At 46.2% G+C, this 27,404-nt stretch overlaps 2 protein-coding genes across 26 annotated transcripts in view; one reads left to right on the top strand and one right to left on the bottom strand.

Annotated features, from left to right (window-relative positions):
- Positions 1 to 1,681, top strand: part of MYRFL (myelin regulatory factor like) — a 129,160-nt gene extending 127,479 nt beyond the window's left edge. For 2 of the 4 annotated variants that reach the window (XM_087868926.1, XM_087868927.1), the window contains exon 25: positions 271 to 1,681. Coding sequence is in view for 1 of the 4 variants with exons in the window: in XM_087868929.1 (XP_087725055.1) it covers positions 271 to 357 (87 nt within the window). In the remaining 3 variants the exon portion in view is untranslated. The remainder of the gene's footprint in view (positions 1 to 270) is intronic. The other 2 variants (XM_087868928.1, XM_087868929.1) reach the window with 2 other exon arrangements.
- Positions 1,682 to 1,784: 103 nt separating this feature from the next.
- The window catches only part of LOC123787133 (uncharacterized), a 190,105-nt gene continuing 164,485 nt past the window's right edge, over positions 1,785 to 27,404 (bottom strand). For 14 of the 22 annotated variants that reach the window (XM_087868947.1, XM_087868952.1, XM_087868938.1 and 11 more), the window contains 5 exons: positions 20,913 to 21,047; positions 20,406 to 20,527; positions 18,055 to 18,317; positions 16,385 to 16,617; positions 1,785 to 4,411 (listed from right to left, as the gene is read on the bottom strand). In XM_087868947.1, coding sequence (XP_087725073.1) covers positions 4,244 to 4,411; positions 16,385 to 16,617; positions 18,055 to 18,292 — 639 coding nt within the window. In that variant the 5' untranslated portion in view covers positions 18,293 to 18,317; positions 20,406 to 20,527; positions 20,913 to 21,047 and the 3' untranslated portion in view covers positions 1,785 to 4,243. The remainder of the gene's footprint in view (positions 4,412 to 16,384; positions 16,618 to 18,054; positions 18,318 to 20,405; positions 20,528 to 20,912; positions 21,048 to 27,404) is intronic. The other 8 variants (XM_087868940.1, XM_087868951.1, XM_087868954.1 and 5 more) reach the window with 6 other exon arrangements.

Below are 27,404 nucleotides of genomic sequence, written 5' to 3'. Positions count from 1 at the left end.
TTTTTTTTTTTTTTTTTAAAGATTTTATTTATTTATTCGACAGCGATAGAGACAGCCAGCGAGAGAGGGAACACAAGCAGGGGGAGTGGGAGAGGAAGAAGCAGGCTCCCAGCAGAGGAGCCTGATGTGGGGCTCGATCCCACAACGCCAGGATCACGCCCTGAGCCGAAGGCAGACGCTTAACCGCTGTGCCACCCAGGCGCCCCCAATCAGTCAATTTCTTTAACTACTTCTTACATTCATCTTTTCTTTTTTCTTCTGTTCTGACAGGATTTAGCGGACTGCTCAACCGATCCTTATTTTGCTGGGATATTCTTTACGGATTACTTCTTTTACTTCTATCGGCACTGTGTCTAATTTATTCGAGTTTGGTTGAGGACTTTGCCGAAGAAAAATACTCAGAAATATGGTCAACACAAGCATAACCTCTCGCAATTTCTTTTTTCTCTTTGTAAAACATTCACATTTATTGCCATTGGACTTTTACGGGCTTTTTTATCAAGGTGAAGCCTTTCAGGCTTCCAACAGTTTCGAGCCATCAATGAGGAGAATAAAGTGTTTGCTGCAACTTGAGATGATGTGGTCTTTGATTTTTACCATGACTATGAAGAAAACATTTCTTGAAGTAAACAACACGGTTGGGCTTGAAAATACTGCTTCTGATGTTAAGGAATCTATGAGGTCAAAGAGGCAGGTCTAACTTTACTTTGTCCAATGTGTTTCTTACTGGAGCTTTTGAGAAAATAAAAAGGCCCATTTTATCCATGTCAACTTGGACCCACCAGACTCTTTGGAGTGTGTGATATGGTCTGTATTAGGGGGACAGATAGGTGGTGTCTGATACCTGAGCTCACGTTTACGCAAACTATTGCTATGTGTTTGTGGGAGAGAGGAGTGGGGGGGAGGGGGAGAGAGAGAACTATATACACGAGAGTACAGAACGTAGCTTGCTAATGAGCTGGATTTAAGAGAAATAGTTGCAATTATACCCTGTAACGCTGATGGACACGAAGTTTTCTGTGCTCTCTTGTGAAGCACTAACTTGTGACAAGTGTTTTAAGATAACCCAGATAATCTAGGCCTAGAGAGTTGCATTTAATCTTCCAGCTGTCATTGGTTTTTTTTGTTTTGTTTTTCCTCACATTCGAGGTCTTCTCTTACAAGGCATTAGTTCCCGTCTCCAGTTTACAGCTGAGTTAGCTTTTGGATACTTCTGTCTGGCTTATAGCTACATTTGTATGCTTTCCCTACTCAGAATGGCCAGAAATCCTCTAGCTGGAGACTATCAACGGTGTCTTTTATTTTCTGTATTCTGATGTTTTGACATTTGGGGAGCTGGCTGACCCTAGTGGGCCCCTACCTCCTAGGGTTTGACAATTCCTAGAGAGAGTAAACAACGTGCCCATGAGTGCTTTTCAAATACAAACTAACCAATCCAGAGTCCACACTGCAACCCCCCTCCTGTGCCATGCTCTCACACTCCCCCTGCCCTGACCACATCAGGGCCAGGTACCAGGCAACTAGGCGCAGCCCCTGTGTCCCGGAGCCTGCTGAAATTACTCAGATGAGCCCATCCCCAGCCCGTTCACACTGCCTCACCTGTTCTTTCCCATAGAAACCACACTAAACGCCCTTGCCCATAGCTCTTCCCTCTTCCTCTGCCTCCTGACTGACCCTGGTGCTTTCCACTGTGCCCCCGCCCCCCCACATGTGGCATATCCCCTTCTCTTGGGAACTGTAACAAACTGTCTTTTTAGTGGCAATCATTGGCAATTCCTGTAGCTCAAATTTTCTATTAATACACTATATCTTAGGACATGGAGATTTGAGCCCCTCTAGCTGTAGTTTCAGGTGACAAGGCTGCTGAGTGGTGGCCTTCCCTTATCTTGCTGTTGGCCTGGGAGTCAATTAGGAGATAAGAGTATTTGATTTTTTTTTCTTTACCTTGACAGTGATGATCAGTAGTAATAATATATCCTCCTCTTTCTTATTTTCAAATATTACTAAACCTGTGCCACGTGAATGGAAATTAATTGTGAGACCCCATCTATTAAGAAGAGAGATATGGTCCTTGATCTCCCAGAAGGCATTTTGAAATGAACTCAATGACATAGAGGTAGCTTAGCCCAGTAGGACTGAGACTTCGGATCTAAACAGTCCATGCCTTGAGTTCAATCCTGACTTTATCTGTGTACCTTAGGCAGGATATTTAACTTCTCAAAGCCTCAATTTCCTCTTTTAAGGAAGAGGAGAGTAAGTATTTAGACAGGATTAAATGAGATAAAATATGTCAAGCACAGATAGGCCGTAAATAAATATAAGCTACTATTGTTATAACTGCACGTCACAGAATCATTGCAACGATTACAATGGGATTATAAGGGGTTGAGTCACTGAACACTCCCACGTACATCAGGCACGTTGGTCAACTGTCAAAACCAAACTGCAGATAGAGCATATGCATGTGTGTTACATAATGTTTATATTTTTTTCTATATTTGGAAAATTGCTCTCCCTTTTACTAACAGCATAGCCTTGATAGGAAATTAAATAAGGTAGTTAATTCTTGGGAGGAGGATTTCAGGATTCCTGCAATTGCTTGGTTTCAAATTCAGACTTGGTTGTCCTCAGTTGTCCTATCAGTCTGTCCCAGCATGACCTCCGTCTAGAGATTTCATTTTTTAATAGCATCCCAGGTGCTTGGTGTGGGAGAGGCTCCATTAATTTGACTCTTCCACTAGGAAAGGAATCTTGTCAGCAGCGGGGTTACAGAGTTCTTTCTAGCACACAGACCCCATGCTCTTATTCGTGCACTTAGGTTCTGGATAATGGGGGGGGGTCATATACCTAATGTAGCTCAGTAACATTGCCAAAAGAGGATTTCTTTCAAACAAATCCTGCTTTAAAATTAAATTCTATTACAAAACTGAGAGTCTTTTTTCCCATCACAACAAAACAAAGCAAAACAAAACAATGTCCTACAGGAGACTGCGTTGAAAGTCTTCAGAAAGTAAGGGGTTAACGTAGTGAACAGACCTGTGGCAATCTGTGGCATCCTGGGATCCATTAAGCCTACTAGGAGAATAAACTTTGCTGGAAGATTCTCTTTGTATTGGAAACACTTCCCCAGTTGTGAGATGTCTGCTGTGGACCATGCTGCTTCAGGTCAAAAGATGTTTCCTTGTGCCAGAGAATGGCCTGACTCTCTACTGGAATATCCCCAAATTTAAGTACGGTCTATAAATCTTTCTCCCCAAAGCTCATAACCTCAGTCTGATCATGAGCAAGACATCAGACAAATCCAAACAGTGACATTCTGCGAAATACCTGACCAATGCTCCTTAAAATCTTCAAGGTTATGAAAAACAAGGAAAAGTCTGGGGATCTGTCAAAGCTCCTGGAGGAGCTAAAGAGATGTGGGAACTGAATTTGCCTTGGTACCCTGGATGGGAGCCTGGCACCAAAGAGGGGCAGCAGATAAACACTAAGGACATTTCAGTAAAGTCTGGACTTTCGTTAGTAAAAATGTATCAATGTTGGTTCATTTATTGTGACAGATGTTAATAATAGGGGGAATGAGATGTAGAGTTTATGGGAACTCTGTGTACTAGCTTCACAATTTTTCTATAAATCTAAATCTGCTCTAAAATTTAAAAAATATATTTTAAAAAAGTCAGAAAAGAAGTCTACATAAGAGCTGGGCTAAAATATCACATGTGGCCACCAGCTGCCATTTGTGATAACATAAGTTCAGTCCTGAAAAACAGGTACAATTTAAACTCAGGTCATTTATATGTCAGTTACAGTATATGAAACACAGTAACTACTTTGCCAATTATTTGTCCGATTCTGCATATCAATTTAATTAACTGCCCCCTAACGTCATAGCACATGCTATTAATATAAAATATAACCACTTTAAAATATAAAGTAATCACATCATCTAAACAAGTAGAATTATGATAATGTTATGGGTTCTAATAAACTCAACAAGATTTTGAAAGTTCTATCAGATTTTTAGACAACGAAATTATAAAAACTCACTTAAAAAATTTGCATGCATGAGATCAACCCTGCGGCCCTTCTCAAACCTCCCCTGGCTGGATTCTCACAACGACCTCGTGATGTTGGCAGTGAGGGGACTTCTATTTCCCCATCCTGCAGGTGAAACTGAGGCACAAAGAGGTTAAGCAAGGACAAGAGACGAGCCAGGTTTTCTGGTGCTCCGTTTCATCCCTTTCCCCTATGTGGCCATCTTCGTCAGTGCCGACACCGCACAAGACTTGAGGCCGGGTGGCCCGAACACCGGGCGTGTACTTCTCACAGTGCTGCAGGCTGGACGTCCAGCAGGCTCAGCGTCGGGTGAGGGCTCCATCTTTGTGCTGCACACAGTTGCGTTCTTGCTGTGTGTCTGTGCAGACAGGTGGAGAGACAGAAGAATCAAGCTCTTTGGTGTCTCTTTTTCGAAGGGCACTAATCCCACCATGAGGGTTCTCTCCTCGTCTCCTCATCTAAACCTCATTACCTCCCAAAGGCCCCATCTCCACAGCCTGGAGACCAGGGCTACGACGTAGGAATTCCAAAGGGAGAAGATTCAGTCAGGACCATTACATCACTTACCCTCACGAAATGTTTTCCTTACTTCACAACTCCTTGGAGTTTGCAACAGACCACCCACTCAGATATGGACCCACCCAAAAGGCATTAACAGGCGAATAGTCTGCTAAGCGATGTTTACACTCACCAGGGTTTGTAAACTGAGAGGATTTATTAGAGGCCATGTAGTTCCGACCCCAGAGCTGAGAGAGGGCAGAGGGACAGAGAGGAGGGGGATCTCCTGTGGCCACCCGGCTCCATCAATACTGCACTGGGGCTCAAGGGCTCACTTAAGAAAGCTAACTACCTCCCGCAGGCCGAGGAACGCTTCGGGAAAATCTTCCCTCGGCAAAGCTGAACGTGTTCGGGCTTTCCTGTCTTCAAGGACACGTGTCATTGATTCGCGTCTGATTCTGAAGAGCCAGATGAGCTCTTACGCAGCATCCGAGGATTCAGAATCTAGTGCGTTCTTCACAGTGGTCGTGGGAAGCTTGCAGCCGTGCAGCCTTTGGGGACCCCCAACTTGTCTGCAGTGCTCCGCATACAACCCCATTGTCCCTTGGCCGGGCTCTGTGAGTGGGGACGGTCTCGGACACGTAACGGGAGGGAAGGATGGGTGCCAAGATCACAGTCTCAACCCTTCCGCGTCTCTACGGCCCCACCCGAGCATAAATGAGCTCACAGTTGAGAAGGACTCCTGATAACACGTCTTTGCCAGAGCTGAGTTCTCAGGCCGTTTTTAGCCGCACCAGTCTGACCTCCTGTTTAACTGCAGAGGGACTGGAAACAGAACCGGGGCCAGAGCCAGGAAACTTGGTTTGGGGCCTGGCTCAACAATTGGCCTTTGGTGTCATCTTGGGTACTTCGCTACCCTGGTTGCAAAATCGGACCCAGGATTGTCCTCCCACATAAGATTTACTGTGAACACTGAATGCCAAATTGACGTGAGCCATCTTGTGAGGCGGGAGGTGCCGCAGGAACACGGCACAGGTGCGTTAAGAAGGGTCCTTGGGGGGGGGGGTGTCTGGGTGGCTCAGTCGTTAAGCGTCTGCCTTCGGCTCAGGGCGTGATTCCAGCGTTCTGGGATCGAGCCCCACATCAGGCTCCTCTGCTGGGAGCCTGCTTCTTCCTCTCCCACTCCCCCTGCCTGTGTTCCCTCTCTCGCTGGCTGTCTCTCTCTGTCAAATAAATAAATAAATAAATAAATAAATAAATAAATAAATAAATAAAATCTTCTAAAAAAAAAGGGTCCTTGGGAAGACATTATTTTGAACAACTGAATAAGAAGCTGGAAATCCTCACTTCTCTTAACAAGCTTCAGTCCGTTATGCTTAGGGGAAGTGACTTACCTTCCCATCCACCAACTTCTTCCTTTGGAAAACATGTTGCCTAGCACACAGTAGATGCTCAATTAATATGTATGAAGTGGAAGGTGGGTAAATAAAAAATTTCCTCATATTTGCCAGGGTATATGGCAAGATGGCACAGTAAACCAGATTTGAATTGTTCTCTCTTTCACTGTTATTTTTTATTGCTATTATTTGGAATAATAGGCTATTACTCTTCACCAAACACATTTAAATCACCTCTAAATGACTTCCAATAAAAACTAGAAAATCACACGGCCTATTGCACGTTAGAGGAGTTTAGACCCTGATAGTCAGCTCCTGCCTATTATTCATCATTTATATTTATACTGATTTTTCCCATAAAGCACAATTGCATAAGAATCTAAATTAATTGCAGATGAATTATAAAGCACTTAGTGAATGTTTCATATTAGAACCAAACATGGAGCATTACGACAGCAATTAGGCTGCTGAGGTTTTCCCCTGCAGTGAGTCGTAAGACCTCAGGCCTATCATCCTGTACGATTACCGAAAAACATTTCCTTTTAGTGCAGATATTCTTGGCTCTCAAGAGCAGTCTTTGGAATTATCGGCAGTAGAGAAGCTACTCAAGATTATGTGAAGAAGCAAAAGGCTTCATTACTTCAGGAGAGGCCCCTTGACCTCTGGGAAGACACTCCACTGTAGATGATCTTTCACACATTCGCCCCGAGCGCTGGTAACAGTTGGCTCATTCTCGCTCCTTCACTGAGACATGTGGGGAGGACTTTCTATGTGCCAGACTCTAGGGAACAAGAGGAGCAGGACATCATCCCTGATCCTCCTGAGACCCCCCCCCAAGCCGGTGCACCAGCCAGAGGGCTGCACAGTTAGCCACCCAACGACGGGACGAGCGTCTAACTGGCATGGACGTGGTGCTGGGAGGGGACAGGGCAGGGGCGCTCGGGCTGCTCTCAGGTACATGGGAAAGAGGATGAAGGACGGAAAGGGGGCGGCTTCCGGCAGGAAGAGACATCTGAGCTATCCGGCTCTGAAAGAACGGTATGTGGTTTTTGGTTTTGTCTGTTGTTTCGTTTTTAAACAGAAATTTTTAAAAAGGTCGAGGTTACATACGAATCAATTCTTGATAAGAAAGAATCTGATTTTGAGCGCACCAGGAACTGCCGAGAGAATAATTACCACCCCACCCACCTGAGCCCGCCCTTCTGCCGGCTTTGCTCACAGGAGGGGCACTCCTGTTTCGGAAAGCCACCCCTTCCTTTCGCCGCTCCGGGAGCCAGCCGTCTGTCCCAGGAGACTCGGGGGAACTGTGGGAAAAGCGCAGCACGCTGGGCGGGGCGCGCGCGACTCAGGGGCCTGGCCCGGAGCCTGCGGGTGCGGCGGCGGCGCCTCAGGACCAGCCTGGCTCCTCCGCAGGTACCGCGCTCCCCGTGGTCGGGCGGGAGAAATATCTGCGCGGGGGCGACGGCCGGCCGGCTGCAGCGTCTGCCCGTTCTAAAGTCGAGTGTTCCCTCCTAAAGAAAATGTACTTCTCATTTTTGTACCTCAGGGCGCACGGTGGGAAGAGCTGGGAGCATCTCTTCGAAGTCCTCCCCATATGACTTGCCCCTTGTCTTGGCAACAGTCCCCCCGGCTTGCCCCTGGCGAACGGTCGCTGCAGTTCTGTCTCTGCGAAGCCGGCGAGGCTGCCACGCTCTCTCCCGCCACGGAAGCACGTGACCCGGGCGGCGGGAAGGGGACGCGCACGCCTTCGGCCGCGGTTGGCAGGGGTCACGCTATGCCCCGACTGGGGCTCAGCAGCCCCGGCTGGGCGTTTGGCCGGACCTGGGAGCAAGGCGGTAACCCTGTGGGAGTCGTCCCGCGGGCGGGAGCAGGCCTGGGGCTGCCGGGCGCATTGTTATCGCGGCGTCCGGGCGCAATGGCTGTCGGGAGAGGAGCTCGCGCCGAGCGCCGCGGAGCCGGCACGTGCGGAGGGCAGCTGAGGGACGCGTCGAGCCCGGCTCCGCTGTCCCCGCGGGCTGCGGTGGCCCCTCCGACCTGCGCGGTGAGGGTAGTGCGGGGCAGCAGGGAGCGTGGCAGGGAAGGGAGTCGCCAGCGGCTTCGGGACAGCAGCTTGAGCCCATGGGGGCCCTGGTTTTCTGAGACGCAGACAGGATTCCCGTCCCCATTTCACAGAAGACTCGGGGTTAAGTCGGAGACCCTGCGACTGGTAGGGGACACAGGTGGAACCCGAGAGCCCAGACTTTTCATTCCAGATCCAGCTTGTTTCCTCGGCGCGGCTGCGTCCGCCGTGGATTAGCTGGCCTCCGTTTCTTGAGCATCGCGGTCTTATCTAGTTTTCATTTTCAAGGATTTAATCGTCCCACCTCCAGGTTTGAAAGAATCGATCAGTGGTGATCTGGAAAGAGCAGATCAAGGAAGGAAAGCTGAACCACGGATCTCGAGCAGGCAAGGCGAGCGTGAGGACTGTGCTAGAGAACGTTCCCGAGCGGCCGCATCTGGAGAACCGTGGGCCCCGTGCCCGGGGCGCCTGTGGGGGTTTGCGCAGGAGCTGAGGCAGCTGAGAATTTCATTCTTAATTTATAAGTGTGCGTAGCAAATGCCACGACCCCAGGCGCCGTGTGTTGTTATGAAGGGCCCCGCATGGGCCCTCAGTAAGCGTGGGTGGCCGGGTCTCCGATTTATAGCTCAGCTTCCACCGCGAGACTCTTCTATTCTCGCCTTTGTCTCCCATATCCACCCGTCTTGGCGTGGGGCGGAGGGGAGGGAAGGAAAAGCTCATCAGGACAGTCGCAAAATTGTGCTTCTTTGTCCCTGATGGGACCCGCTGTGCAGGACTCACCCCTCCCTCCCCCCCCAAGTCCTAAGTGTCCCTGAAGGAATGTCATTCATGCACAGCAGGGGTCCTCATCCTCCGTTGTGATGGGACAGGTGCCATTCTCTCTTCTCTTTTGTGGCTCTTTGGGGAGTTGTCTCTGGTCACCGCCACTGCCAAATTCATTGGCTCCCCCACTGATATTGACCAAAGATGCCCCAAGCCCGTCAGCCTCTGGCACGCCTGTCCCGAGGGCTCTGCCTGCCACCACAGCCAAGAGGTGCTGGGCCTAGTGATGCCAGTGCTGGTCCTCCATGGACCCTGTGCTAAGGCAGTTCTGTTTTGGCAGCCTCCTCTTCCGAGGAGTCGGCCTTGACTGAATTCATGCCACTTGGATGGGGGATGATCTGAAAGTTGGACTTTACTGTGTTAAAAACACCTCCCAGGAGGCTGCAGTGTTGTCCTAGAACCTAAAACTTGATGCGTATCTCTATCCTTGCTTCCCTTGGTCTGTCATTTAAAAGACCCTGGAGACTCACCCCATAGTCAGATGTGCTTGAATCCTAAGTGAATGTAGATTTTAGAACAAAATGTAAATAAATACATGCACTTTCAGACAGACTTTCTACTGTTATCAAATTGTGCTTTGTATAATCCTACCTCTGAAGCAGAGTCAAACCAACTCCTATCTACCTTTCTAGAGATGCAAATGTTTCCCAGGACCCACACAGCTCCACTTCAGCTCCTGTGCTCCTGGGCGCAGGAGGATCTTGGCAACCAAGTCCTCTCAGGCACTGTGTGCGCCTTACACCAGAGAATTGGTGCTTGGCAGCTAACTTCTCAAAGAGGGTCTCCTGGCCCTTCCAGTAGGCTGGCTTCCATTTTTCCTTTGTGGAAGAGCAAAACCAAACACACAAAAAATGAGAATAGACTGCTCCTGAGAAGCACATAAACCCAAATGAGAAATTTTCTCTTCCCTGACCCAAAGATCTCTGACCTTTGAAGTTTTAGAACAATGCCCAATTATTTAAGTCTGTATACTAATACTTCTTTAATGTGTTTTAGTTTTTTTATTCATGTCTTAGTCACAGACTTTCTGGAACAGACTGTTTTTTAAACAAACCAAATTTAGGACATCTATTTAAATCACTTTTGAAATGCAAATATTTTTTTTTTTTTTTGGTAAATAGTGATTTACAAATGGCACCATTCCATTTCCATTCTGACACTTTGACAGGTTATTAAAATTATGTGTTCATGTGATTAATTTTTTTTAAAAAGATTTTTTATTTATTTATTCGACAGAGATAGAGACAGCCAGCGAGAGAGGGAACACAAGCAGGGGGAGTGGGAGAGGAAGAAGCAGGCTCGTAGCGGAAGAGCCTGATGTGGGGCTCGATCCCACAACGCCGGGATCACGCCCTGAGCCGAAGGCAGACGCTTAACCGCTGTGCCACCCAGGCGCCCCCATGTGATTAATTTTTGACCAGGGGACTGGAAGATGGAGAAAATGATATGAGTGGTAAAAAGTAGGAACAATGGGGTGTGTGTGTGTGTGTGTGTGTGTGTGTGTGTGTGTGTGTCTATGCACATAATTTGGAGTCAAGCTAGAGTAAGGTAGCAAAATGTTTTCCTCACCCACTCAGGGTTCCTGGCTGGGTCTCAAAATTAAACTGACAAAGGCAGATTAATAGGAGAGAAGCACACAAATTTATTTAGTGTAAGTTTTACAGGACACAGGAATCTTCATAAGGAAATGAAGACCCGAAAAAAACAGATAAACCTGAATATTTTTATGCTACGTTTGCTGGGAAGTGGACAGTCATGTAAAAATATGATAGGTCAAAAAGTATGAGGTAAGTGTAGGGGCGCCTGGGTGGCACAGCGGTTGGGCGTCTGCCTTCGGCTCAGGGCGTGATCCCGGCGTTATGGGATCGAGCCCCACATCAGGCTCCTCCACTATGAGCCTGCTTCTTCCTCTCCCACTCCCCCTGCTTGTGTTCCCTCTCTCGCTGGCTGTCTCTATCTCTGTCGAATAAATAAATAAAAAATCTTTAAAAAAAAAAAAAAGTATGAGGTAAGTGTAGTAAACTGGGGGAAATTGAGCAACGCCTGTTTGTTCAGATTCTTCCTGATGGTGTCACTTTATTTTCAGAGATAAGAACACTCCTTTCCTCCAGGTACAGGGAGGACATCTCTCAAATGGGGGTTTTATGACCTGTTGCAGAAGAGAAGAACTATGGGAAGAGGGTCCACTTTGCTGTTTCTCCAACTCCTTCAGCTTAAAGTATTCAATATGGGGCTCCGGTTCAAGATGGCAACCCACAGTCGGTTGGGAACTCAAAACCTGGGGCTTCTCCCCAAGGAGCAAAGGGTTCATATTCCACATTTGCATCCCATGTTTTAAGATCAGCACCTGAGAGACAAGCCCCCAAAATATCTAGCTTTGAAGACCATCAGGGCACCTATCCACCAGACCCACGGGGCTATGGCAAACTGAGTCTCTTAAAGGGAATGTGTGTCGACTCACCTGATCCAGGGCCAGTGCAGAAGCAGCCCTCTGAAAAGTCCCCTTTTGTGTGAAAGTAGCTCATTTCCTAATTTTAAAGTGTTGGGCTAAGGTGGCAGGGGGCTGCAGGGATACCGTCCAGGGAGAGAAACTGTTGGATGCCACCTTCCTGCTTTCCCTCCACATTGCTAAAGCCGACAGGTGCCATCTTTTTTTTCCCTTTCCCTTGGGTGCCATTGCTATGCTCCACCTAGTGGGGGCCGTCTTCCATGCTCTCCCTCTTCTTTGCTGACGTGGGCAATCACTACTTTTGTAAAAAAATTCACCCTTTTTCTTCCAACCCCCCCTTTTAAAACCCTTTTTTCAGTGAGTCTTATCTTTGTACTTCCTCTCTGTCTCACTCCAGCCAGTAGGCACCATGTTATGCTCTCCCCGGCCACTCTCAAGTGCCAGTATCTCACAGAGGGGAGCTTCTACGCAAGTCTGGTGCCTTGGTTTTTATGTCTGGTGACCTGGTTTTTGTGGCTGCCACTTAGATGTCCCTTGATTGTTTGGATCCGGAGGCGGGGGTAGGGGCGGCTTGTGTTCCTGGGCCCCAACGGACTGTAACACTTGGAGAGACAGTTCTTGGCAGACTACCACACCTAGGGCACTACATGGACAGCAGACTGAAACACACCCAAGTCTGTCTGAGAAAGAGGCATATTTGCTTTTCTGGGAGCTTTGGTCTGAGGGGCAGGCTTGTGGTTTGGCACACTTACAGGCATCAAAGGGGCTCTTGGTGAACAGAACCTTTGCGCTCTCCCTCTGCCTCGCCCTGGCTCCCCCTGTATGCCGCAGGAAAGGGCTTATACCCTTCTCTGGTGCCCTGATTTTTGTGGCTGCTGCCAGGGGACACCTACCTCTACGCTGCCTAGCTCTGGTGGCCAATGGGGCTACGCTTGCAGGTGGCACAGGACTGTGGCCAATAGAGAAAGAGTTCGCAGTCAAGCTAGTGCCCCTAAGGCACAGCAAGAGACGGCAGACCAAGGAGCTCAATTGTTTTGGAAAGAGGCCTATTTGCTGATCAATTAGCCGCAGCCTGAGGGGCAGGATTCTAATGAAGCACACCTCTAAGGGCTGATTGGGAACCTTTTCTGAGGCCTTGGACGGTGGGCACTACGGTCTTGCTCTCCCTCTGTTGTGCTCCAGAGCGCCAGCGTTTCTTGGAGGGGAGCTTTTATAGGTGTCCGGTACCCCAGTTGTCCTGGTTTTTGGGGCTGCCACCTAGGAGATCCCCCTTGATCGCCTGGTTCTTCTGGCCCCCGGGGTTGGGGGGGTGGGGGCTGGTGGTGGGGGGAGGGCTTGTGTTCCTGGGTCCCAGGGGACTGTAACAATGGGAGAGACGGTTCTTGGCAGGCTACCACCCCAGGGCCCTACACAGCAGATTGAAACACAAACCCAGGCTTTCTGTGAGAGACCTACTTGCTAGTCCTGGAGCTTTAGTTTTAGGAGGAGGTTTCAGGCTCGGCGCACATTTAGAGGCCCCAGAGGCGCTCTCAGGGAATCTAGGCAGAGGGACGCCATTTTGGCGCTCTCCGTCTGCCTGCTACAGCCCACCGATATCTCAGAAACGAACTTGTATACGGGTCTGGAGCCCCGGGTTTTGTGACTGCTGCCAAGGAGACACCGGACACCTCCAGATCACCCGGCTCTGAGGGCCAACAAGGCTTATGCTTGTGAAAGGTTTACATTTGCATTCTTTAAAAGCCTCAAGGGTCTGACTTCCAATCAGCCTGACTCTAAGGTGCTGATTGAGATTCTCCCCTTTGTGACACTGACTGGTCCTGGCACATCCTCTACTACTGGGAGCTATTAAAAATAAAATTGGCTGCTGGGACAATCACAGAAGTTTGAGAGACAGCTAATAGCGAGGGCAAGGTTGAGTGATACGGCCTATCCCCTATGGGAGGTCACTCTTTCAAGACTAGGTGAGGTGTCTGTTTCATCTAAAGCATAGAAATGGTGGTTGCACGAGTCGGGGGGTTCGGTGCAATGGGTGAGGGGAGTCAAAAGACACAAACTTCCAGTTATGAAATAAATAAGTCATAGAGATGTAACTTATCATGGTGACGGTAGTTAATCATACTGTATTACATATTTGGAAGTTGCTAAGAGTAGATCTTAAACGATCTCATCACAAGAAAAAAAAAACCACGTATGGTGACAGATGTTCACCAGATTCATTGTGATGATCGTAGCTCAGTATATACGAACATTGTGTCATTATGTTGTATACCTGCTACTAATATAACATATGTCAATTATACCTCATAAAAGGGGCACCTGGGTGGCTCCGTTGTTTAAGAATCTCCGTTGTTTAAGAATCTGCCTTTGGCTCAGGTCATGACCTCAGGGTCCTGGGATTGAGCCCTCAATTTGGGTTCTCCACTCAGCGGGGAGCCTGCTTTTCCCTCTGCCTCCCCACCCCCACTCATGCTCTCTCTCTCTAATAAATAAATAAAATCTTTTAAATAAAAAAAAATTATACCTCAGGAAAAAAAGAAAAGGAAAAAATAAAATATTCAAGATGCCATATTTGGGGGTAGTGTGTCCTGAACCCCATCACTAGCCAAACATCAAGGGGTCCTTATATTCTATCTATCTAACCCCCAGTGTCTGAACAGGCTTACAATTGTATTTAAGATCTTTTAACAGGAAGCTGATAGAGCATTCAACCCAGTTTAACAGGTATATGTGAAGTACCTATTATAAGTCTCTCACACTCCATAGGGATCTAATAAGAGACAAATGCATTCAAAGGCACCCTCCCACTCTGACTTGCTTCCTTGAACTGTTGCTCTCAAGGACTCTGAGTGGGAAAGATCAAAATCCACTTCAACTCCACTTTGGCTGCTACTTACATTCAGTCTCATATTTAACTAACTTTCCCAGGGCTGAGACAGTTTTGTGTATGTGGGTTGGCATTTTATCGGTTCTCCCACCTCAAAAATAGCCCAGGATTATATAAGGCAGTGCCTCTCTTGAGTGGTCCTTTCCTGAGCTGGGAGAACTAACCGCTCGCCAGGAATAACCTGTCCCGTCATAGCTGCTCAATTCAGCAGGACCGGGGAAGGAGGGTGGGAGAAACTTTAAGAAGGCCCAGTCCTTTACATTTGACCATGTTGTGTTTCACTGGCCAGATATGAAAGGAAAACAGAGCTCAGATAACAGGCTGTTCAGTGTCCCAGAGCAGGACTTCTCAAACCTTACTGTGCCCACAACTGCCCTCGGGATCCGGATCCTGTTGAATTGCAGGTTCTGATTCGGAAGGTCTGGGGTGGGGGCCTGAGAACTTGCCTTGTTATGAACTCCTCCTGCGTGATGTTGATGCTGTTGGTCTGGGGAACCTCTCTGAATAGCAGGTCTTTGTTTGTCAAGTGTTTTCCTATGTCATCCATTCAGTTTTTTTAAATTTATTTAAATTTAATTAGCCAACATACAGTACATCATTAGTTTTTGATGTTGTGTTCAATGATTCATTAGTTGTGTATAACACCCACTGCTCATCACATTGTGTGCCCTCCTTAATACCCATCACCCTGTTACCTCATCCCCCCACCCCCTCCCTTCTGGAACCCTCAGTTTGTTTCCTGGAGTCCAGAGTCTCTCATGGTTTTTCTCCCTCTCTGATTTCTTCCCATTCAGTTTTCCCTCCCTTCCCCTGTGGTCCTCTGCACTGTTCGTTATATTCCACATATGAGTGAAACCATATGATAATTGGCTTTCTCTGCTTGACTTATTTCACTTAGCATATTGCCCTCCAGTTCCATCCATGGGGATGTAAATGGTTGGCATTCATCCTTTCTGCACCCCATTCAATTCTTAGGACAGGCCTGTGAGGTACTTGACGCATCCCCATTTTACAGAAGTGGAGGCAGATTCAGTGAGGAAAACAAGCTTGCCTATGGCATGCAACCAGGAGGACCCATACTCAGTCATCTGAATCCGAGGCCTGTGTTTCCGCCCACGGGACTGCGGCTCGTCTGCACACATCAGCCCTCCACCCATGATGGGCCTCACGGAATGACCGACTGCGGCTTTTCTGTTTCAGAGCGTTGGTCCTACAGCACACGGCTGTGCGTCCCTAGTCCTTGACTCTGGTGACATCTGCTCCCGATGGGGCTTGTTAGCATGTTTGGTTGGCGATTCTGTCATCCGATATACTGTCCTTCTCCACTTCATATTTTACCCACAGATGGGTACAAAATTCCTAGCTTCTCATATCTGAATTATAATTATAGGCTATTCAGTGATGCTTGGAGGCTCAGGTGCTGATGGGTACATAGAGGACTGATCTATGAGAAGTCAAATATAGAGCATTGGAACGAGAGATTAAACATCTTCCTACTGATAAAAACAACAGAACGAGAAGAATAGTATATGCTAGAAGTCAAGGCAGGCATAATGGGTAAACACAGGGGCTGTGTTTTGAATCCAAGTTCTGCCTCTTACCAAATGAGAAAGCTCTCTGTGCTTTGATTTCCTTCTATCTTGAAAGGAGAGATTATGGTTTTTGTGACAACTAAAATATTTAGTTCACAACCGTGCCCGGCACATAGTAAGTGCTCAATAAATGTTAGCACCATTATTACGCATCACCTCAACCTCCTTATTTTTAATATAGAGCCACAGAGGCCCAAAAAGCTTAAGTGGTTTCAATGTTATTAACAAACTAGGATGGAGCTTTTGCTCTGTAGCAGACAGTAACTAGTTGATGCCTAGAGACCTGGCTGACTTCTATTCCATTATGATGTTCGTTGCACTCACTGCCACTCTGGGTTTTCAACAGGTTTTTGATATTCCGAACAGATCCATGGGTGGCCTGGGCAACAGTAATCACCGAACTATCTTCTTTCTCCATTTGTCTTCTTGACCTGGAGGGCCCTGGAGTATGGACTGAACGGCAAGGAGCCCCGAGCTGAGCCACAGGTGCCGTAGAACTGGCTGGCGGGGTCCCTGGTGCGCAGGTCAGGAGCGCTCCCTCAGTCCAGGACTTGGGATCGCTCTCCCCAGGCACACATTTCCAACCCCACCCGGAGACTGGAGATGGCTGGGTTTAGAATCGGCGTTTACCTGGCTGAAGCGAGTGCTATTGGCATCTCCATCCCGGAGGAAGGTAAGGGAGCTGGTTAGCCTGGGCTGTGGGCGGGGGCATCCGTCTGCTGCTGACCCTCCTGCCCCGTTATACAGTTCTCTATTGCAACGCCTTTGTGTCCAGAGAACTCTCTGGCTCAGAGCTTTGGTACTTTTGTTTGGAGCAGCCTTGCCCCAGTCTTCAAGTGTCAGGTAAGGCATCTGGTGTACAACTAAGGGATAAGCAGAAGAAACAAAAATCTTTTCTTACTTGTGTGAAGCCAGGTATGTGCAAATACACAATGAAGAAGTACAAACGGCTTCACGGGAGGAACTGTACAAACTTCCAGGGGGCTAGTCCCCATCTTTACAAACCAAGACATGCCTAACATTTCACTATTTTGTTTTCCTCTTCATTCAGAATGCAAATTATTCTCATTGTTGCAATGTAAGGCGGACATTCCCCTAAAAATGATTGCAAATGTTTGTCTCATTGCAAAGTGTTTCAATGTCATCAAATGATCTTCCTTCAACAAGAGCTCCTGTATGTGAAGCCTGTGCGTGCAGAAAACCCAGAAATGTTGAAAATAGACCTTCATAGACAGGCTAGCCCAGGGGAATTCACTGCCCCAGTTACAGTGTTTTTGGATTGCGGAGGATAAAGGGCTCCAAATTGAGGAATGTGCAAGATGGGAGAAGCTGTGATCTTTTGTCTTTACACAGGGAATGAGGAATTAGTCATGCTGACTTCCCTATGCATTGAGTTATGGAAGTGGACAAAATTCAATTTTTTAAATGTTATTTTATCAGAATAATACATGCATGTGATTTCGGGAGTTGAACAGGACCAGTGAGCTCACGGGTGAGGATACAGTTCTCTCTCACACACCAGCAGCAAGGAATTTCTGCTCTTTGTTCTTGAACGAGGCCGTTTCTAAAGAATATGCTTACGCTGCTACCGTTCGTCAATTTAGACATTACAGTAGATGAAGATTTAACTCAACTACCTTCCACTTCATCCTGCAATGTGTTTCCACCAAAATTTTCTAACAATTTATGTTCTGTTTTCATTATTCTAAATGCAAATGTCCTTCATTGCCGAGCTTAGAGGTGTGATTCTATTTTCTGTAAATGTTTTTTGCTGCTGTTTCCTGGGCTCTGTTTCCCACAGCGGTTGGGGCATTTTCTAGCGGGCACTCTTCCCTTACTTCGTGAGGCTGATGACCGCCATTTGCCAGCCTCGTGCTCAGTAGGGTCTCCACTAACGGGGTCTCCTTGGGCAGCGCCTTTATCTAGACTGGCTCCCTTCTGGCTTCTGCCCCCCTGCACCCCTGCACGGAGCTGCTAAACGTGAGGCCCCGCCCCGTCCTGAGATTGCTAAATCGGATTCAGAGATGGCATGCGGAGAGAACGACAGAAAGGCGAGAGGCAATCATGAGTATGGCATCGTCTAGAAAGGGTTTTCTGAGATCTTTAGATGCCGCCGGCTATAAACCCTTACTATAGCGTGGATGTGGATACCAAGTCAGGGATGGCTTTAGAATCACTGTGAGGGTTTTCCGTTCTCTTCATAAATAAGCCACGGACGTCTGGACAACCTCAACAGCGATTTCATTCTGAAATGGATTACTTGGCTTACGAAACCCGGAATCCCTCACCCTGTGTTTTACCTTCAGGCCCCTTATGCATGTGTCCTCCTCCTCCTCCTCCTTCCTGCATCTCGGCGGAGAAGAGACCAGCAGCGGCCTGCGGGTTGCCTCCCAGGCTCTGTGCAGATGCCCTGAGTACCGAGCCGGAGGGACCCAAGCCTGCGCAGCCACACGCACGCATCATGCGCTCACACGTGTCCTCAGAAGCACCGAACACACCGAGACGGACATGTGCGTCCTGATGTCTCTGGGTCTTCATGTAATCCTCTCTGATGCTTTTAAAGCTTTTTTCCCAAGGAGAGAGAGAGAGAAACCAAGAAACAGACTCTTTACTATAAAGAACAGACTGATGGTTCCCAGAGGAGAGGTGGGTGGAAGGATAGGGGAAGTGGGTGATGGGAATTAAAGAGGAATCATGATGAGGAAACAACAACAACAACAACAGGAAAGGCAATCATGACTGGAGGAACTGGCAGGGAAGGGAGGACAGCAAGCTCAAAAACCTTCCCTGTTGCATTTTTGCTTTCAAACCCAGGATACGGAAAAACATATTTATAATAACCAGTGCAAGTTACTGCAGATCATAAGCCAAGGACGTGAAAAGAAAAATGCTGGCAAGTCATTTTAATAAAAACTGAGAATTTCTCTGTTTCAGTTCCTCTGCTAGGGATGGGAATCACTGGAGATTCGTAAAGCGGTTAGTCTTCTCATGGCCACTGGAGACTCCTGAACTTTCTCCCAGGCTCGTCACTGGTATTTAGTCCAGTACACCATGAACTGATACTTTCTTTCTGAAACTTTCAGTTTAAAAGGCATGAATTCCAAGCAGGAAAAGCAAAAATCTAGAAGTACATTCAAATTATGTGTGAAAGGAGAAGAAATGTGTAACTAGTCATCATCATTAATAGATGTAGAGATAGAATTTGGGATCCACAAACCAAATCGGGGTGGTCTACGGAGGATCCAAAGATCAAAACATTGCGAGTGTTTCGCCTTGTTCTTAGGAGAAGCTGTCATTGTAAGCACGGGGTGCATGTAGCAGGTGTATCCGCAAACCCGGAGACGGCTGTCTGAGAAGACCAGCCTGAAGCACAGGCCTTGCTCTTGACTCCCCTTCCTCTGAATCCATGTTTGCCAAGAACATGGCTGATTAGAATCAGGTTTTCCATATAGAATTTCCTATAGGGAACAAATATTTGATCAACTGGCTGAAACATCCCAGTCAGGCCGGCAGCTTTGGTTCTCATTGTAAGTGAACTGGCCTTTGGTTTGTACGACCACTTACTTGAGAGGTGGGTTTGCATGAGACTGACCACCAGAGAGCTGCCATGTTAAGGTGTTCTATCAAAATCAAATTAATTAACCTGCACATTTGTGGGGATCCCCTCACACCCTTTCTGCCTACAGGCCTACTCCGGCCATTTGCAGAGCTCAGGGCAAAAGTACAAATGGAGGACTCAAGGCTGTGTCTTAGTCCCCTCTCCTTCCCCTTGATGGCTCTAGTCTTCACATCAGGAACCACGTGAGCATCCATGAGGACTCCTCAGCTATCAAGTCCAAGTTCTGCCCCAGTCCTGCCTGCCCAATAGCCACTCCTTGGCCATCTCGCAGGCCCAGGGTTGTGCATAGGGCAATGGCTACCTTTGGGAGGACAGACCCAAGACAGAAGTCCAAGCAGGATCTGATACTTGCTACAGGCCATTTGATGGGGGTGCTCTAGGTGTGAGGGGCCAACTTCAGGACAGATATGTCTTCTCGACTTTATGGACTCCTCACTATATGGAGAGGGTTTTGTCAGAGGAAGGGCCTAGCGTGGAGGACCTAGTTGCCCAGTTCTAAGGGAGACAGTGGCCACATGGCCATCCTTTTCCCACTCTGAGTACATTCAAGAGTGACCATATTACCTCATCGGATGACCCCTCTACCTCAGCCCAGCTAAAACTACAATACTTCTAACTAGAATGTAATTTGTCAACTTGTGGCCTACGGGGGATCTGACTCAGACCTGTGGACGCTAAGCAAAGCCATATCTTGTTTGAAATCTTCTCTAGAGAATTGGAAGAAACTTTGGGGTTTTCTATTAATATTTACAGTGGTTCCTCAGGCAATTGGACTGAATTCTGAACTATGTAGAAATGCAGTCTGGGGCCACAGCCTCATCTGTCTTAATTACAGGGTCAAGGGCAGAGAGGACTTGACTTATCTGCTCATGGAAGTCCTTAATGTGACTGAACCTGAACGATTTGGCCCAGAAAAATTAGCGCATGCTGTCAGCCAATGACATTCAAAGAGTTTTAAAATAATCAAATCTTCCACAGCTCTGTGCTTGGCTGATGGAAAAGAGAATTTGAAAGGAATGACGTGGAACTTACTCGCTTATAAATATGCTCGGGGGCAGAACCGTTGCAGGAGTGATCTCATCTTGTTCCGTGAGGTTTCACTGCTGTTTCACCAACACTCCATCCGGTCTTGCTAATAGAACAAAGCCACAGAGCTGCATTAAGGGAGGGGCAGAAAGGGATTTTAATCTTCTCAGCCAGCTGGTCTGTCATCTACATTATGGGGGGGGGGAGGAGGGAGAGAAAAACGTAAAACATAATGGGACACAGAGCAATGTGATGTGATTGCCTGATAGAGGAGGCCTTAAAGGTAAACGGATGGGGAATCCGTCTTTGCAAAGTTCGGGGTGGATGAACAGTTGGCCCTTTCTGAAAATATGGAAATGATTGAGGCCCTGTGGTCAGGAGGAGGACTGGCCTCCTTAGCTGTTCATTTAATTTTATTTCTGGTCAGTCATTCATTGAGCAAATATTGAAGGACCGGCCAAGTGCAAGGCACTGTTGAACAAGAGACCATTTCTAAAGATCCTTTTCCTTCACCTTCTTTCTTAGCATTTCTTCTCCTCTCCATCTTCAACCGCATCCCCCGGGAGGTAGTATCACGTAATAATGATCCACGCAGGCCATGTCACCTTGAGGAAGTCATTTCGCATCTCAGAGCCTCGCATTGGGCATCTGTAAGGCAGGCATAGTAATAGTGCTTGGCTTACACTGGCCGCCTGGCAGACGCTGAGCTCCCACTAAGAGTTCGATATGAATAGTGTTACGGACAAGATAATACTAATCTGCTTCACAGGCTGCTGAAGCTGAGAGCCACCTGTAGGACAAAGTGGCATTAGGCAGAAACGAAACAAGAATAATGTTTCTAACTTCCAGGGTTTTGTATTTCTCGAGCATGAAGGAACCGCCAGCATTAACCGAGCATGTACCATGCTAGGATGGAAGCAAACCCTCTGATCTGTGATATTTGTTGGGGAGGAAAAAAACAGCTTTCATTTACTCTCTTGAGTTCAGTGGCTGAGGCCCTGAAAAACAAACTGATAAGAGACAGACTGGCAGGAGAAAGGGGTTATTTCATATGAATATGGGGGGTCACGCAGAAATGAACTGATAACTCCAAAGAGGCAGTCAGACCGGAAGGCTTCTAGACCATTTTAACGAAGAGTGATAAATGTGGCGATACAACGTGACAAAAGAAAAAGAATTTGAGCTTGTGGGAAGTTAAAATATATGCGGGAAACTAAGGGAAGATAAGAGTTGTTCGTTTTCGTAAGGTTTGTAATGCAGATTCCTCTCGGTGCTCTCACGGGGCTGATAAGAGTCTAGTGTTGTCTCGGGTGATGAAGTCATTCTGCCCGTCCTGGCACTAGAGCGAGGCGCAGGGGGGACACCTGCACAGAAGGAAATTTACACTCTGCTTTGAGGCAGGTGCAGTGGAGGTAGAGAGCTTTGTTCTGTGTCGTTTCTCAATTGCCTTTAGTTCAAAATAATTCTTATGCCAAAGTGGCATATTTTGAGTGGCATATTATTATCCACATCATAGTATTTAATATGCCCTCACACAACACTCCATAAATTGGGTACTCCTGTAATGTTCATTTTATATTTGGGTAAACTGAGGTTTAGAGAGGCAAAGTATTTGCCATGTTTACACAAATGGTAAGTGGTGGAACTGGGAATCAAATCCAGATTTCACGAGTCTAGAACTAGCACCCCTCAGTCCTCAACCTCCCTGAAACTCTGTGGACACAGACGTGGTAGAGATCCTGAAACCGCCAGCATTACAAATAAATTCCAATTCTAACCGTTAGAGGAAGGAGAAAACTGTTGGCTCAGGAGCTGGGCCCTGGACTCTGGTTACTGTTTAAAGGAATTCATCATATAGTGCCAGATGACAGACTTCTTTTATAGTAAGAAGGGAAGCATGTGCTGAAATTCTGAATTAAGCCTCCAAGTCACTTTTAACTGGTTCCATAGTGACCAGTTATTCCTCTGTCCTTGATTTGCCCCCACTGGAGGTCAGGCACTGTGTCTTTAGCACTTGTCAGAGTCCTTGTGCATTTAAGTGGCTCCCTGTTTGTGGAATAAGAAAATTTTGGTAGATTGGTGCTCCTCTCTGTAGATGAACTAGAAACTGCTATGCAGCCAGAGAAAAACAATGAGGGCCATCAAAAATCTTCAGGGTGGACCAATCGGTTTTATCAGGTAACCAATATGTACAAAATGAGCAAGTAGAAACTAGTTGAAGAATTCAGCCATACATAGGTATTTGATATTTTTTTTAACTCAACAAATCTAAATTCACAAAGCCTAACTTCAACTCATCAAACTCAATTCTCAAGCAATTGGTTCTTTTGTTTTGACTGCACATTCATCACAAGTGTTGATGACTTGGTTTGCCTTCCTACTCCAAACCTCCAGAATTCACCGACAGGTCCTTTGGTTTCCCACTGAATGGCTCTACATGTGTTTCCTCTTGGAGGGCTGGGATTTTGAAAGCATTCTGAGTTGGTGAGCCATTGGCAGATTGATTCTTGGTCAAATAGGTTCAGTCCCCACTTACCCATACAGCCATGGAGGCTAACATAGCTTGAGGCTGGAGCAAGTATGAAGGTAGTTCAGATACTGGGGCACAAAAACGTACCAGCAATTGATTTTTAGCTCCATACAAAAACTTCTCTCCTAAGGATAAAGTGTAAGCTCCTTTACACTGGAGCAAGTCGGTATCGTGGTTAAGAATGCAGTCCTGGAGACCATCTGCCTGCCACGGGACTACTACAGCCATCCCGCTTCCAGGAAGAGAAGGCCTGCGTGAGGGTGAGGTCAACATGGCCAAAAGCAGAGCTTAGAGAGAGTGGGAAACCAGGTCCTGAAGATGCTTCAGGAAATCAAAATACCCCACCCCAAAATATGCTACTTTGGCAAAAGGATTATTTTGAGTTGGAGGAAAATGAGAATCAATGGATGCAGAAAGAAGCCTTCTTGGAGCTTCTACCATCTGACGAAAATCAGAAACTTCAGAGAAATGAGGACTGTCCTGTCCTGCAGAAGTCTTATGGTAACGAAGAAGATAAAAAGTTGGCACCAAGATGGACCTGCACAAACCTGTTTTCCCTGTAAATGTACCTTCCCACAATTTGCTGCCCTTGGAAGCCTAAAACCTCTTCCTTTCTCTTATCACTTCGGTACAAATTTATTCTTCTCTGTTAAGATGCTATATGAGCCCCAAGTTCTAACCCCAAGTTCTAGCCTCCACTTTGAGTTACTCGCCACTGAGTTTCTCCTGCGTACTGCACACTGCACGTTGTTTTTTTCCTGTTAATCTGCTTTTTGTCAGTCTAATTTGTAGGGCTCCAGCCAGAGAGCTTAGGAGGTAGGAGGGTACAGAGATGAATTTTCTTTTCCTTTCCTACAATGCTACTAGGAGCCCTGATCAAGCTGAGCTTGAAGCCACAGCTGTTGCTAGGTTTTTTAGGCATATAAGCCAAAACGTTTCTGTTTTGCCTAAACTGTCTTAAGTGGGTTTTTTCCATCATTCACATTGTTCTCCATCTATCAAATTGTTCCCCAATATCCAAGCCCATTCAAATGCACCTCTCCATGAAGCCTTCCTTATTCTCTGAAGCTATCCCTATTCCCTCCAGGCAGAATGGCATCTGCCTGTCTCTCTCCCCTTCTGTTTCCCTGTAATACTCTAAATGCCCTTACCAATTATGTGTTGGGCCATTAAGTGCCTGGGGACTCTGGAGCTGGATTGCTTAGGTTGTAATCCTGGTTCAAACACCCAGTAGCTGTGTCATGTCTTCCCTAATAGGATATAGGGGGCTCATGACAGATCTTGGCTTGAGCCCTTTTCCTGTTGTGCTACCCATCTTGCTGTCCCGTCCCCTGTGAACAGGGCCTATTTGTGGACCTACCTTAGAATTCATGTGTTACCCCTCTGCCCTCCCTCTCATGAGAAGACTGATATTCCCTTGGCCTACCTACTATGCTCAGACTTCACATCTTTGACCACCCTGCAAATATGTTGGAATCTCAGACTTCCTAAATCTTCTCTATTCTAATGATGCCTGATCAGGATTTTGACATAAACAAACCATCTCAGTGACTGACCCCTTCTCTTTTCTGGATTCTGGAAATGTCTGGTGCTTAAAGACCTATAAAGGTTGCTCCAGTGGTCTATCTTGACTGTAAATATTCATTCTACTGAATTAGGAAGTAAAATCTATTCCCTGGCTACTATAAAATGTAGTTCCAAATCTGTACTGTCTTGCTTTTGCCTTTCTAAGAGGCAGACTGAAGGGTTAACTGTTGACAAAAGCCCTTCATTCAAATGAATAGACTCTGAAGAGTTTGTGAAAAGAATATTAAATCCAGATGTTCTACTAAGATGTTGTCCTTGAGCTAATGGGAAAATAAAAACAATATAATTTAACAGAGCCAAAATGTACATAAACAGAGAGCAGAAAGGATTAAAGGCTTTTAGACAATAGCCTGAGTTATGGTCCCATTTCTTCCACTTAATAAATATATGACCATGGGCAAATCACATAATTTCTCAGTGTTCCCTTCTGCAAAATGGGATTAATAATGAGCTACTCTATGTTACACTGAGCTGGGATGATGATCAAACTGACTGATTATAGTTGCTTTGCTACATACATAAGGTAGTGTTATTATTACTCTTTCCAAGTGATCCAGGGGGTGAAATCTAATTTCTTAGTGGGATTTTTACACAATATTTGGTAATGATTGAAATCCAACATCCTTAAGAAACTCAAGTTTAATTCTTTGTGAAATGGCCATATTTATTGTGTGGGTAAAAAAAAGCAGTGTCTGAACTTAGTCTATTTCTGCTAGTTTCATGTTTAGATTGACAACTGTAATTAGTTAGGAAACAATAATGTAATATAACTACATAATTATAATTCTTATAACAGAAGAATGAAATAGAGCAGAAAAGCAAGTGGGAGTACTGAATCCAGGTTTGGATGTTGGGTCAAAGGTTCTAAAGGTTTATTGTTATATGTTGGGCTTGAACTTACCCCATCCAACTCAGCTTTGGGTTTCTCTGCTTTAACATCATATAGAACTTATTTTCTGACTCCTTACCATGGTGTGAACTTAGATTTTTAGGTGCCATGGACTTTGTCTCCCTAAAAAGTACCCCTTAGCAAGATAGCTGAGGTCTTCCCATCGATAGCCACTATGTTGACATTTGCACTGATGTTGCAAAAGCAATCTGGGTAACAGTGACAGTTCCTTAGCAGTAATCAAGGGAGTGACACCAAACCTTACTAATAATCATTGATTGTATTCTTCTCCACCATTAACTTTCAATCTCGACTCCCTGAATACCTCCACATAGGCAAGGCCTCACACGAGATGGTCACGTGGTATTTCCGGGATGCTGGACCACTGAGGTACTGAGCGCGAGCCTGTCAGGGAAGCCAGGACATCTGGACTTTGGTTTGGGCAACACAGAACTAAGGAGGAACTGGGACAAGCTAGAGATTAGAGGACCTTCTCCTGGTTCTGGGCTCTAAACCAGATTCTGGAGAGATTCAGCCTCCAATAATGTCTAAAATGAACCTCTGCACCAGACAGGTGGGATGGGAGCTTAGGGAAAAAATGAAGTTGATTTAAAGGAAATGAGAAAATGCCAAGGGAATAATCCTGGCATACTCGAGTCTGTGGGCGGAGATGACTATCTGCTACTACGATAATGTGCACTACATTTATATTCTCCCCACTTGGGGGGCAGCTTATTTTATGGAAGATGCGTCATTGAAGTCTATGTCTGTGTGGCATTTCTTTTGTCCTAAAGCCAAGCTGAAGTTTATTATGCTCCGCTGAGCCACTAATGTCTTGCAGGGTGTTTTTAAGGCAATTGATGATACCACAGAAAAAGCAGGATCAGAATTTGGAAAACCTTTGGCATAGTTTTTGGAGAATAGACAAATATGAGAAGAAAGGAATCTAACAGGGAAAAAAGCAATTCACTAAAAGAAGAAGAGTAAATGGGGTAGAGAAATTGAGTTTGAACATGATATTAGCTCCTTAGTCACTGGATCAGAGGCCAAACACAAACCAATAATTCCAGTCAACCCCCTGAATTCTTTTTTTTTTCTAAATAACATTCCTTCTCTCATTTTAAATCTACCCAGATCAGAATTTTCCTTTTGCTCCCAGAATCTGCCCCATCCTAGTGAACCCACTTCATTTATTTCTTCATTTGGAAGATAATTTTTGAATACTTCCTAGTGCCAGCCATTATATATATAAAGAAAACACCACACAGTCTTTACTGTAACAACAAAAACAATCCCAGTGAAATCTATTTCCTTCTCGTTTTAGGCACACAGCTAGATGAAAATGGGCTAAGAGAAGATTAAATAAGTTGCCTAAGGTTACACAGTTAGTAAAGTTGCAGAGGGGGATTTGAACTTAGGGTACGGCCAAGTTCAAATGTAGACCACAGGCTCAAAAACAGACCATTAGCTGACCATTCCCTCTATTTAAATCCCATGCCTATCTGAATTTCAGAAAGGACTTCACTAGAAGGGAAATGCCTAAGGCCTGGCAACCTCCCCCATAGTTTAAGGAAGGCGAGGTGACAGTCTAGGCCAGTAGAATGTGCGTGGAAGGGATGCATACCACTTCCTGGCCTGACCCCTAAAAATCTCTCACAATCCCCAAATGGGCTCTATTTTTCCTCGTCTGTCAGCCAAATGCTAATGAACTAGTAGAAGATTCAGAGGCCGTAGGGGCTGAACAAATCACACGATGGAAGAACCTAGGACCCTGAATGACAATGTGAAGTAAATCACTCCCATTGGACCAGGCCTGAGGGCAAAAAAGCTACCCTTATTATTTTCAGCCACTGTGAGAGTTGAGGCTTATTTGTTTCAGGAGTTAGACTACCACAATGAATACATGTGTCCTTAAATAAAGTCCATAGTCCAGTAGGGAAGAGGGGAATATAAAAATATCATACCCCATAATAAATAATTACTTCCCTCAGATACCTCA

The sequence above is a fragment of the Ursus americanus genome, chromosome 17, assembly GCF_024610735.1.
Source record: "Ursus americanus isolate L20-20 chromosome 17, mUrsAme1.1.p, whole genome shotgun sequence".
In the NCBI taxonomy this organism is placed as follows: domain Eukaryota; kingdom Metazoa; phylum Chordata; class Mammalia; order Carnivora; family Ursidae; genus Ursus; species Ursus americanus.
Note: the sequence above shows the minus strand (reverse complement) of the source record. Positions and strands in the feature narration are given on the sequence as shown.